The sequence below is a fragment of the Salvia splendens genome, chromosome 8, assembly GCF_004379255.2.
Source record: "Salvia splendens isolate huo1 chromosome 8, SspV2, whole genome shotgun sequence".
NCBI classification, from domain to species: Eukaryota; Viridiplantae; Streptophyta; class Magnoliopsida; order Lamiales; family Lamiaceae; genus Salvia; species Salvia splendens.
Window position 1 is genome coordinate 2,515,875 of NC_056039.1, and position 14,441 is coordinate 2,530,315.

Below are 14,441 nucleotides of genomic sequence, written 5' to 3' on the forward strand. Positions count from 1 at the left end.
CACATTGAGGGTTCCTCGGCGGAAAGTTTGCCCTCGGTTGGAAAGTATTCTGTCTCCCGCCATTGTAGGGTGGGCTCCTCATGTGTTGTGGCCTCTTACCACCATACTGAGCCTGGTCACCATCCCACCTCCTCTTCTCTTGGTGGCCTGACTGAGTTTGTAGGGGTGTCGCGTTTGTTGCTGCCACAACTCTTGGCTTAGGGAGTGCATCTTCCACGTCCAGTGCACAAGTCAAGATCTCCGAGTAGGAGAGTTCTCCTCGACAGGCCAATGCGGCCTTTATCTCATCTCTGAGCCCGGCCCGGAACTTCACCGCCCATTTCTCGTCGGTGTCCATCAACTCGGGCGCATATCGTGCCATCTGCGCGAGGGCTCGGTCGTACTCAGTTACAGTCATTCGGCCTTGGCTCAGCGTGTGGAATTCTACCACCTTGGCCCGTCTGTACGTCTTTGGGACATACTTGTTATCAATCTCCATTTTAAATTCCTCCCATGGTAACGCTTCCAAGCGTGCAGGATTCATAGTTCTTTGCCGAGTCTCCCACCAGTAATCGGCATCACCTGATAGTTGAAAGGTGGCGCAAGCAATGCGCTCCCTGTCTGTGCACTCCATGACCCTGAAAATACGCTCGAGGCCGCGTATCCACTCTTCGGCTTTTGAGGGATCTCCCTGTCCATCGAATTTAGGGGGATTCTGCCTGGAAAACGTAACGATGAATCTTTCTTGCTGAGGCGGGGGTGGAGGTGGTGGTGGCGGTGGTGGTGGAGGTGGTGCCTCCACGTTGGGTCCTTGTCGTGGTTGGCGTGCACGTCTTGGCGGCATTCTGATTCAATATCCAAAAAGTGTTACTACAATTCTCATCCAAAATTACCACTTTCTCAAAATTTTCTTATAAAATCTTCATGTAGTATAAGATGCAACACATAGGATATAAGTCAAAATCAAAAATTCTCATTAAAAGAAAGGAGGTCAAACGTTGTTCTCAAGAGCAGATCGTACTGAAAACAAAAACTGAAAAGACAACGAACTATTCTAATTCTAGACTACGACTCTATCATCCTCATCCATAGGCCCTTCCTCTGGGTCTTCGTCATCGTCCTCCTCGGGGTTCTCTTGCAGAGCCACCTCGGGATTCCCTTGCGGAGCCTCCTCGGGTTCTTCCCCGTAGTCGCCTTCAAACCCTTGCTCATCCTCGTACATGCTCACATACTTGTCCTGATACACGATCCTCTCTTGCACATCCTGTGGGGGCTGTTCCTCTCGAGAGTCTACCAGTGCACAATACACGGCCTTCCGAAAGCCAGCCATGTCACCCACCATGTCATCGGTAGCGGGCTCATGCCACGTGTACCTCCTCGCTGTTCTTTCGGCCCATTCTTTCCAGCTGTCGGGGAGCAATTCTATTAGCTTCTCAATGCCGTCATGCTCTGTCACTCCGAACTCCTGAGCTGCCCTCCAGAGGGTATCGAAGTGTGCCACGAACTCGATCAACGGTACGTGATCCTTCTTCCGGTACACTCTATAATCTCTGAGCACCCTCTGTGCCCTAAGTCTATCGCGATCACTCCGTCGCGGGGTTCGGAACATACGCGCCATCTATAGAAAAACAGAAACAACCGCCTCGCGTATAAAAACAGAGTGCATAACCGAAGAAGAGAGAGATATGTGTATGCAGACGTATCGATGTTCTAACTCCCAACCCGCTGGTGTTCAAAGGCCAAACGTTCTTATCTACTATAGGTCCAAGAAGCACTAGTGAAATCCTATCACGTCTAAGTTCAAACATTCAAAAGGCCAACACATTCTCCCATAAAAGCTCACATCAACAATCACGTCATCAAATCATCATACATCAGCTACATGCTTTCAAGTACATTCGACACACAAAAACAGTTCATAACATACTATAACAGTTCATAACTCAAATAATTCCCAACTTTTCACATCAATTTGTACCCTTTTACATGCATCAACCTTTTCTTAAACTTTACAAAATTTATTTCCAAACCCATTCATAATTTCCTCCACTTCCATATACTTTCCAAAAATTCAAAATTTTCATTACCTCATTTCAGGTTGAGTGCGATGAGTCGGATGTTGAGCCAATGACACTTTTGAAAACTTAGTCAAAACAGAAAAAGACTTTTGGGTCCAGAGCAGAAAGAAAACCTAGGCTCTGATACCACTCTGTCACGCCCGCATTTCCTAAGGATAGGAAGTACGGTGGACCGCGACTAGGGGAGGAATAAAGAAGCGGGGAAGAAAGGGGAGAACAGGAATATTTGACCCAAAAACATTTATTAAAAAGAAGTTCACTTCAAACATTGTACTAAGAAGACATTACTAAAGTTAATGTAAACAGAGTTAAATAAAAACAATGTATCGGATTACAAAGCAGCGGAAAAGACCAAAAGACAGATGATGCCGGGTATGACGACACGACACCATCCAAAAGACCAAGTAAAACACTCATTTGGCTTTCACTGCTCAACATCCGTCATCCCCATCGCCGCTCAACCTGCACATTAAGAAAACAACATGCAGGGCTGAGTACTTATTGCACTCAGTGGACACACGCCAAAATCATAGTTTGTCATGCCACATCAGTGTAACCTTGGGGTTTTAAGTGTAAGAAAATAACCCAAGTACACAAAATATATTTCATAAATTCGACTGCGCAGTCATTTTCAGATATTGCCACCCTTATTCCCACCATCATACACTATCTGATCCAACGGTGACAAGGGGCGTGGCCACACCCCAGGTCAACTAGACCGGCCAACTTGCTCTCAGATGGCTCCCAGTCTCGTGTACACTAGCCTGAGGGTTCGCAGCCCAACAGACCCGAATTCGATTAAACATATGTGGTAAACCACTTCAGATAGGTTTCAAATCAAAACAATTGGCAAGACAAACAGTTCACCTCCATAAACATTTCCGGAACAAAGTCCGTATTTAAAGATAACCCACATAAAAGTAGGGTAGAAAAGCCCACCTCGATTGCTTAGCTTTTAAAATAGTTCCCTTCAACCACACTTTCCTCGTAAAAGATCACCCTTTTGAAAGATAAATAAATCATGATTAGAGTCAGGGTAGACGATGTTTAACGACAATGCATGATTCCTACGTGGACGACTTCAACATCTAGCACGTTACACGTATACACACTTAACAACATGTTATAACAAACACACAAAAAAAACACGTCCGAAACACACCACGCACGCACCCGACACGCATACCACGTACCCAAGACGCGCACACGACACAAACACAACACTCAAACCCCCGGAACACCCACACTGCACAAACGGCTCACCTGGCCCGGAACAGGTTCGGGAAAAAGGCTCGGCGTCTCGGCCTGGCTCGGTACCTCGGCCGGCTGTCTCGGCCGCCTGTGTCTCGGCACCTCGGCCGACCATCTCGGCCGCCTGCTCGGCACCTCGGCCGACCGTCTCGGCCGTCCGGCTCGGCACCTCGGCCGACCATCTCGGCCGTCCGGCTCGGCACCTCGGCCGACCGTCTCGGCCGTCCGGCTCGGCACCTCGGCCTCGGCCGACCATCTCGGCCGCCCGGCTCGGCACCTCGGCCGACCATCTCGGCCGTCCGGCTCGGCACCTCGGCCGACCGTCTCGGCCGCCTGTTCGGCACCTCGGCCGACCATCTCGGCCGTCTGCTCGGCACCTCGGCCGACCATCTCGGCCGTCCGGCTCGGCACCTCGGCCGACCGTCTCGGCCGCCTGTTCGGCACCTCGGCCGACCATCTCGGCCGTCCGGCTCGGCACCTCGGCCGACCATCTCGGCCGCCTGCTCGGCACCTCGGCCGACCATCTCGGCCGTCTGCTCGGCACCTAGTTTACACCCCTTTTCCTCTGACCCCCGATTCTCAAACCCTATACGACAAACACACCACGCATTCTACATCCCAAAACACACCCAAACACCTGGGATCATCCCTTCCAGACTCTCCACAAAACTGCCCTAGGCTGAACCCTAAAACTCTCGGCCAACACACACGAAAACTCTCGAACCAAACACTGATTTTCCCGAGCCATCTCTTGGCCAAACACACCCACATACTTCACAAAACACAACACTCAGAAACACACCCAAAGCACATGAAAACATCTCCCAAAAACATACAACTCGCGAATCTGCGCAGTCTACTTGCAAAAACATAATAAAATCATACGACATCCAAAGAAGCTGAAATTTACACACCACACCGAAGACACATCCAAGTTTATACGGTTAAAATTTCGTACCAAAAGGAGATCGTTTGCTCAGTCAAAACGGGGTCGGAACCCACTGTCAGTTACTATCAAAACATGCTTGACAACAACACATAATCACAAAACCTATTCAGCATCTAAACCTTCCCAAAAACGTCCTACATGCATGTTTTTTTTCGAATTTAACAAGGGTTAGGGTTTGGGTTACCTTTCCCGGATAGTTCAAACGTAATTCGAGCGGTTTACTTCTTCCTCCGACTCCGATTCACAACGAGCGAGCGTAACACCTTGAAGAATTCGAGATGATGATGAGGGGGAATGAATGGGGAAAGGTAAACCGAGAGAGAGGAGGGCGAGAGAGCTTACCGGTGAGAGCACACTTCGAGAGAGATGAGCGCTTGAGAGAGAGACCGAGAAGAGAAAAAGTATGGAAAAGAGGGGGGGGTATCGGTTATGAGGGAGTGGGGGAGGTTGAGAGATTTGTGGGGAGAGAGGGAGGGTTTTCGAAAAAGAGAGAGAGAGAGGGAGAGAAAAACCGAGAGAGAGGGGGGGTTTAATTTATTAATTAAGATATTAATTTGCTTTTCAAATAACCATAAAACTAAATATTCACACCCATAAATAATATAAAACAAGTAAAACATACCACACCATATCTTAAACAAGATATTCACAAAAAGCAAACACCCCTTAAATAAAAAAAAACGGACATTACAATTTGTCCAACCAAGACAAGACTAATAAAACCATATCATTTCCTATATCCAATCAAAAACCACAAATAATTAAAGTAAATTTGTCATCGAACACAAATACTACGTTTTGGTTGTTATATTTCACTAAGATAAAATATTTATAACGGCCCATTGTTTAGTATACAAAATAAATTAATCACTCGGTCGTGTTATCTTCTTAAGCTTGCACCCTTTTTCATGTTTTGCTAGAATAATTAAATCAAGGAAGAGGGTATTTTTTGATAGAAATTAATTGGTTACATCCTAGAATCAATTGGTGATAGGAGAAGTGACTCATTAAAATTATATAGTGATTTCAAGTCTATATGAACACTGATGTAAGATAGTTGTAACATATTATTTTAGTTTCAATTGCCAAGACCCTTCCTCAAACCCTCAAGGTGAACCTTGGAGGGGTTGGACTTTTTTTATGATCGATTGGACGACTTGTCCAATTTTCTTTCTGATCGGTTGGAGCACTAGCTCAAATTTTAAGCACAGATATACTGCTGGGTCAATCTATTTTTTCGGTTTCAGTCCAGATATATTACTGGATCAGTTAAATTTGACCCACAATCGGCGATCCACTCTGATACCATGATAGAATTCCATGGGTTTCATCTTAAAACCAATTTGTGATAGGAGGGGCGGCTATTAGAATTATATAGTGGTTTCAAGTCTACGTGACCACCAATATGAGAAAGTTGTAATATATTATTTTAGTTTCAATTGCCAGAATGTTTATGTATCTTTATTCAAAACCAAAGGAAGATATATATTACCTCATAACCCTCAATTATTTCAAGTCCGAATCAATTTGAAGCAACTTAACATTTTTCTTGCAAAAATTACTTCGATTGTTTCAAGCCATTTGAATCAACCTAACATTCTCTCCCAAAAGTTACTTCAATTATTTCAAGACATTTGAATCAACCTAACTTCCTCTCTAAAAAATTACTACAATTAGAGATGCCCAAGGTTTTCGGTTCGGGCGGTTAACCGCAGAACAGTAACCGTGAGATTTAAATCGAACCGAAATTGTCACTTTTGGAACCGTGGTTCGGTTCAGGTTCCAAAATTTCGGAACAGAAACCGTGCCGGTTCCGAGCGGTTCTGGACCGAAACCGGTTAAAACCGCCGCGGAACCGTGCCCAAACCGCTGGTTTGGAACCGTAAAAAAGAATAAAAAACCACTGAAAAATCGGCGATCAAATTGGGAAATTTGGTGAGTTTATTAGTAGTACTCCTACTGTATAATTTTGTGAGTAAGTTTATTTTTTACCATTTGTTACAAAGTAAACACGCAATAAATTTTCATTTACTGTGTCAAATAAAGGATGGAACACCAATAATTCATTAAACAATACAATAAAAATTGGATGAAAGTAGAAAAAGGTGAAGAAATGGATTTGAATTGAGGTCCCGACGAAAGTAGAAAAAGGTGAAGTATGGGTTTGATTTGAGGTCCCGATGAAAGTAGAAAAAGGTGAAGTAAATACAGAGTTATGATGTACTACGGTGAAATAAATCTTGATCATGAAATTTCGGTATAGGAAAAAGGGTTGGCCAATAAAGCACTAAACCAGTTGTTTTTAAATTTTTTCCTTTAAATTTTATGTAAGGAATTAATGCAGAATTTCTTCTTTTTTTGTTTTATGTGATGATGAATTTGATGTACGATTATTCTTTGAAATACCCATATTTCTCCAGTGGGTATGAAAATATAATAAAGATATTACAATATGATAAATTAAAGAGGCGTGAAGTTTAGAGGTATCTTTAGAGCGGTACCTCTCTTTCCAAAAAATTGATACTTTGACAGAGAACCAGTTACACTTATTATTACTGCTAATTTTTCAGAGATCTGTTATTAAAAATTATGTTATGATCCAATGAATTATGCAATATGATCAGTTTTCTATAAATCAGGAGTAGAGTACTATTTTTGAAACTCATGTTTTCTCTGTAGTTGTTAAACCGACAAATATGTTCACAAATAAGTGCTTAAATTTGATATAGTATACAAAAAGAGCATTAGTTATAAGAGCCATTAGCACAAAATTAATCACACATTTTGTTAACACAAATATAATTAAGTAGTGTTGAATCAATATTGCCACACGAATGTATAGAATATTATTAATATTTCACAGGTTTAAATTGGCAGAATCACTAGAAAAAATGAAGTTCACTTTATGGATTTACCGACATACATCTATTGTTGATTACTAATGTAACCTCCGTTGGTAAATCTCCGTTGGTTACTATCAATATATCTCACTTGCAATGAGGCAGAGGGAGTATAATATTGTATATTATTAATAGTAGTAGTATTTGGTTGAGTAGATACGATCTGATGCCTTATCTCATGATAATGTTATGTAAGATTTGTCTTGAATCGTGAGTACTAATTTTCGTCAACAAATAGTCTCGAGCTAATTCAATTTTAGATAATATCGAGACAAGCTAATCTTGAATAAAATTTATAAACTAAGGTTATTTCTACTTAACACTATCTCGAGATTAAATTGCGGGCTGAATTTGTCCAACCAAAACAGGGATAATAAAACCATATGATTTCCTATATCCAATCAAAAACCACAAATAATTAAAGTAATTTTGTCATTGAACAAACAATTGGGTGAATATGCTAAAAATGTGTGCCCTTTTATATAAAAGAGGTTAAAGATTAGGGATTTAAGTCGTACGAAGCTATGACACCGTTAATTGATTACCACTTAAGATAATTACCTAATAGTTAAGCCCATATTTCCAAATAAAAATCAACATCCATTCGTTGATTAAAATCCCATAAATAACGGGGATTAAAGTTTTTATTAATAAATGTGAGTTGCAGGATGGTGATGGAGACATAAGTGTAACAAGAATGGGACATATATCAGATTTATAATCATCCATCCAATACACTTACATATATAGGTTGGTATCCAATAATTAAACATTAAAAGTCACACAAATTAATCTACCCACGACCCTCTCAAGTATGATTATTTATATGCCCATAATTTTGGAGAATCACTCTTCAACCTCACTCACTCTTCAACCTCACCAAGTCCTAACCATTCTCTCAACCTCACCAAGTCCTACTAACCGTTCTCTCAACCTCCATAAGGTGATAGTTTTCAAAATTTCATATACTTTTCCATTCACTAAATTCATCAATTTACAAAGTAATTAATGCTAAATTTTTTGTCACTCTCTAGATGTGGAAGCTTCACTGCATGATCATTTGCTTAATGGCTGCATGCCTTCTTGCAAGCAGCCTCAATGTTTCATTCACTGAAGTTGCTAACGCAACTCAAAGACGAGCAGGTTTATATTTATAAGTAATTTTTTCGTCCGTGAATAAATGACTTACTTTGTATGTGATTATATACACATAATTCCATTTCAGTGTGTATGGACGGCTCACCGGCTGGCTACTATTACTCGGCCGGGTCAGGAGACGGGGCCAAGAATTGGCTCCTCTTTCTCATGGTTATAATTGATTTAAACTATTTTTTTCTTGAAATATCTTAATTTTAGGTTATGTCTGACTTTCTTTAATTATATAGGGAGGTGGATGGTGTGATAACGTTGATGATTGCCAAAGCAAACTGAATCAATCTTTAGGCAGTAGCAGATCCATGCCATTTACAAAATTCTCAGACATTCTTAGCCCAGATAGCCAAATCAACCCGGGTATATTTATATATAAAGAGAGAAGTATTAATTAATTAATTAATTAATTAATTCGTTTTAATTATATTTAACATGTATCATTTTCAGATTTCTATAATTGGAATAGGATTTTCGTGGCCTATTGTGACCAATCATCATTCCTCGGTGACACCGAGTTTGATGGCCAAGTAAGTTAGTAATTCAAAACTTTGAAATAACTCAATTTATCTATTTATTAACATGACCCGTCATGTTGTACCAGGGACCGAAACTTCAATTTCGAGGATCCAGGATTTTTGATACGGTTGTTGACGACCTTTTGGCTAAAGGGATGGGCATTGGAGAGAATGTAGATTCATTTCTTTAATCAATGCAATATTATTTAATATTTGAGATGCATCTAATTATGGTGTATTTATTTGCAGGCTATTCTTTCCGGTATATCGGCGGGGGGGCTTGCGACTATCTTACATTGTGACGGCTTTCGAGCACGTCTCCCCGATGTGGGCAGAGTGAAATGCCTCTCGGATGGGGGATTTTTCTTTCGAGGGTAAGAATCTCAAATTAATTACTTTTTGGTGATTTTTCGACTGCTACTTGATTTGGTCTTTTTTTTTGTGTTACGTGACAGAGAGAATGTCCTTAATGCCGACTACAGAGAGAAATATTTTGCCTCCGTAATTACACTCCATGTATGTATCACTTCTTTGTAAACATATGAATTTCTTCAAAACAATTTGACATATTTGATTCATAAACATCAATCTCTTATTTATCGAATACTCCACTATTGTAGAATATATCCAGCCTCCTTCCCGTGACATGCACTGAGAGAATAGATCCGAGTTTGGTAAGTGACTTAAATGATTAGCATTATATTAAATTAATAGTTAATATTGACAAATATTTGGTAGTAATTAATTATTTTGCAGTGTTTCTTCCCCGAAAATCTAGTAAGAGACATTCAAACTCCAATCTTTATATTGGATAGTGCATTTGATGCATATCAGGTATGTAACTAAGTAGAATAATTTCTATAAACAGTAGTAATAATTTTGATAAATATAATGCGAATTTCATACTTATTTGTTTTAGGTGAGATTACGTTTGGTACCTCCACTTTCTGATGACCGCATAAGATGGGATTTGTGCTTGGGGAATATCAGTACTTGTACAAGTACGGATAAACAATTAATAACTGGTACACTAATCTATATTTTTTGTTCTACAAGCTTGAAGTAATATTTTTTATTAGACAAAACTAATTAAATAATTGATTTTTGGAAACAGATTTTGGGGGTGCATTTTTAAAAGCCGTTAGAGAGATCTCAAATAATCCAACAATAGGCATGTTTATACATGCATGCCTCATTCACACTGTCTTAATTGATGGACGTTTTTGGACCCCCAATTCAACCATCAAATTGGGAAATTTGGTGAGTTTAATAGTAGTGCTCCACTTTATAATTCTGATAGAAATTGATTTTCTTTTACTATTATTTAATGTTTGAGAAAATGTTAATTTTACTTCTTTCCTTTCAAATATTTGGAGAGCATACAAGAGGCCTTTGCAAATTGGTACTTTGACAGAGAACCAGTTAGACTTATTACTACTGCTAATTTTTTAGAGATATGTACTAAGAAAAAAATGTTATGATCCAATGAATTATGCAATATGCACAGTTTTCTATAAATCAGGAGTACTGTTTTTGAAACTCATGTTTTATCTGTAGTTGTTAAACAGATGCTTAAATTTGATATAGTATACAAAAAAGAGCATTAGTTATAAGAGCCATTAGCACAAAATAAATCACACATTTCGTTAACACAAATATAATTAACTAGTGTTGAATCAATATTATCACACGAATGTATAGAATACTATTAATATTTCACAGGTTTCAATTGGAAGAATCACTAGAAAAAAGCGGAGTTGACTTTATGGATTTACCGACATACGTACATCTATTGTTGATTACCGATGTAACCTCCGTTGGTAAATCTCCGACTGTTATATGCTAAATTTACTATCAATTTTTCCGACGGCATTATTAATATTTCATAGGTTTCAATTGGGATAATTAAATTGAAGGAATGAAACGCATGCATCCAATTAATTAACCATCTATAACTTTCTTGAATATTTTTATAAGAAGTCAATTAACTTAACATTTGACATCAACACTTTCACCATGATTCATATCCTAATTTTTCTGATTATCAGTGGAGTGATTTCTGGTGAACTCCAAGAAATTAATGGTAACATAATTTCTCCAGTTATAAATGAAAAAAACAGTGCTACATGCTACCAAGATGTCACATATAATCGTTGCCAGGACTCAATTTTCAGTGCCTTTTGTTATGATGTGACTTATGATCCAGTATTCGATGGTTGTTGTCGTTATTATATACAAATTGCTCGAGATTGCATACCTCAAATGGCTTCGGATGCAAAAGAATTGAATTTTTGCGGCCAAGAAGTTGATCTAATTGATGAAAGAGCTACTAAACTTTATCAATTTTGTCTAGATAATCAGTAATTCACAATTCGGTGAACCAATAATCATATAAGAATGTTTTCTTTATTCCCAAATAATTTCCATCTTTATGTTATTATAAATTAAGTGTGGGAATATTGAAATATTCATTCTTGTTGTAATAGTATAAGAATAAATCATAATGGAGGCTGTTTATTATTTTTATGTTAAAGAGTACACTTTAAATTATGTGACCTAAAAATGAGATTTGTACATCTTTTAAGTATCTCAAGTTCTCAACTCAAAAGAATATCATCGTATACCTTTGAAAAACTATTAAGTACTACATTTAAGTCCTCAATTTTTTTACACTCCTTAATCAATTGAGGACATATTTGATCTAATTTGGAGCTTCTTGCACCATAATCATGTTCCTCTAGGAGGAAATCAAAACAATACTCCACTTTATCCACTTTTATTAGTTAAATCTTGTGCTCGAATTAAATATCTCACTTATAATGAGACAGATGGAGTATAATATTGTATCTTATTAATAGTAGTAGTATTTGGTTGACTAGAAACGATCCGATACCTTATCTCGGGATAACGTTACGTAAGATTTGTCGTGACTCGTGAGTATTAATTTTCTTCAACAAATAGTCTCGAGCTAATTCAATTTTAGATAATATCGAGAAAAGCTAATCTTGAATAAAATTTATAAACTAAGATTATTTATACTTAACACTATCTCGAGATTAAATTGCGGGCTGAATTTGTCCAACCAAGACAAGACTAATAAAACCATATCATTTCCTATATCCAATCAAAAACCACAAATAATTAAAGTAAATTTGTCATCCAACAAACAATTGGGTGAATATTTCACTAAGATAAAATATTTATAACGGCTCATTGTTTAGTATATACAAAATAAATTAATCAGTAGGTCATGTTATCTTTTTAAGCTTGCACACTTTTTCATGTTTTGCTAGAATAATTAAACCAAGGAAGAGGGTATGTTTTAATAGAAATTCATGGTTCCATCCTAAAATTAATTGGTGATAAGAGAAGTGGCCCATTAGAATTATATAGTGATTTCAAGTCTATATGAACACTGATGTGAGATACTTATATATATTATTTTAGTTTCAATTGGCAACACACTCCCTCAAACGCTCAAGGTGAACCTTGGAGTGGTTGGATTTTTTTTCTGCTCGATTGGACGACTTGTCCAATTTTTTCCTGATCGGTTGGACCACTGGCCCAAATTTTAAGCCTAGATAAACTGCTGGGTTATTCAATTTTTTCGGTTTCAGTCCAGATATACTGCTGGATCACTTAAATTTGACCCACAATCGACGACCCGCTCTGATACCATGATAGAAATCCATGGGTTTCATTTTAAAACCAATTGGTGATAAGAGGGGTGAGTATTAGAATTACATAGTGATTTCAAATCTACGTGAACACCGATATGAGATAGTTGTAATATATTATTTTAGTTTGAATTTCCAACATGTTTATGTATCTTTATTCAAAACCAAAGGTAGATATTACCTCATAACCCTCAATTATTTCAAGTCAGAATCAATTTGAAGCAACCTAACATTTTCTTGCAAAAATTACTTCAATTATTTCAAGCCATTTGAATCAACCTAACATTCTCTCTCAAAAGTTACTTCAATTATTTCAAGCCATTTGAATCAACCTAACATTCTCTCACAAAAATTACGTCAAATATTTCAAGCCATTTGAATCAACCTAACTTCCTCTCTAAAAAATTACTACTACTTAAATAGTTCCTCCATAGCAATACCAGAAACACAACATTCTCCACTTGACTCACTTTTCAAACACAGCAGCAAAATACCGAAGGCGTTCCTCTCATTCTACTTATTCACGAAATCACCAAAGTGAATTCTCCCCCCCCCCCCTCTCTCTCTCTCTAAGTATGCTTGTATATATTTTCATGTGTGATGGTGTGAATTAGAGCATATGCATGAATTTATGTATTTGCGTTTTGTAATTTGGTTTCAGAGCAGTAGTTGTGGCTGTTTGTATTTGTGTTTTGATTGCTCCAATTTTCATCATACATACCTTTAAATGACAATTTCTCTCACTCTATAGATGTGGAAGCTTATCATTTCCTCGATGCTGGTTGCATGCCTTCTTGCAAGCAGCCTCGATGTTCCATTCACTGAAGTCTCCAATACAACTCAAAAAAAAAATAGTGATACATGCTACCAAGTTGTCATAAATAATCATTGCCTGGAGTCAATTTACGATGCCTTTTGTTATGATGAGACTTATGATCCAGTAGGCGATGGTTGTTGTTTTTATTATATACAAATTGCTGAAGATTGCATACCTAAAATGGCTTCAGATGCAAAAGCATTGAATCGTTGTGGCCAAGAAATTGATCAAATTGATGAAAGAGCTACAAATCTTTATCAATTTTGTCTACGTAATCTGTAATTCACAATTAGGTGACCCAATGATCATATAAGAATGTTTTCTTTATTCCCAAATAATTTCCATCTTTATGTTATTATAAATTAAGTGTTGGAATATTGAATTATTCATTCTTGTTGTAATAGTATAAGAATAAATCATAACGGAGGCTGTTTATTATTTTATGTTAAAGAGTACACTTTAAATTCTGTGACCTAAAAATGAGATTTGTACTTCTTTTAAGTATCTCAAGTTCTTAACTCAAAAGAATATCATCATATATCTTTGAAAAACTATTAAGTAATACATTTAAGTCCTCAAAAATTTTTTTCTTTTATACTCCTCAATCAATTGAGGACATATTTGATCTAATTAGGAGCTTCTTGCACCATAATCATGTTCCTCGAGGAAATCAAAACAATACTCCACTTTATCCACTTTTATTAGTTAAATCTTGTGCTCAAATTAAATATCTCACTTACAATGAGACAAAGAGACTATAATATTGTATCTTATTAATAGTAGTAGTATTTGGTTGACTAGATACGATCCGATATCTTATCTCGGGATAATGTTACGTAAGATTTGTCGTGACTTGTGAGTATTAATTTTTGTCCACAAATAGTCTCGAGCTAATTCAATTTTAGATAATATCGAGACAAGCTAATCTTGAATAAAATTTATAAACTAAGATTATTTCTACTTAACACTATCTCGAGATTAAATTGCGGGCTGAATTTGTCCAACCAAAACAAGACTAATAAAACCATATCATTTCCTATATCCAATCAAAAACCACAAATAATTAAAGTAAATTTGTCATCGAACAAACAATTGGGTGAATATGCTAAAAATGTGTGCCCTT

General features: G+C 37.7%; 1 protein-coding gene and 1 long non-coding RNA gene across 2 annotated transcripts; both read left to right on the forward strand.

The window, feature by feature from the left end:
* The first annotated feature begins 7,945 nt into the window (after positions 1-7,945).
* On the forward strand, positions 7,946-10,342 carry LOC121743363 (pectin acetylesterase 8-like). Its single transcript, XM_042136656.1, has 13 exons — positions 7,946-8,100; positions 8,192-8,300; positions 8,383-8,465; positions 8,543-8,669; positions 8,757-8,836; positions 8,911-8,997; positions 9,074-9,198; positions 9,280-9,340; positions 9,445-9,498; positions 9,581-9,658; positions 9,744-9,849; positions 9,939-10,084; positions 10,201-10,342. The coding sequence occupies exons 1-13, from the start codon at positions 7,972-7,974 to the stop codon at positions 10,303-10,305; spliced, it is 1,290 nt and encodes a 429-aa protein (XP_041992590.1). The 5' UTR covers positions 7,946-7,971; the 3' UTR covers positions 10,306-10,342.
* Positions 10,343-12,802: 2,460 nt separating this feature from the next.
* LOC121744102 lies at positions 12,803-13,761 on the forward strand. Its single transcript, XR_006038483.1, has 2 exons — positions 12,803-13,038; positions 13,253-13,761. It is a non-coding gene; the product is annotated as an uncharacterized LOC121744102 (long non-coding RNA).
* Positions 13,762-14,441: the final 680 nt, after the last annotated feature.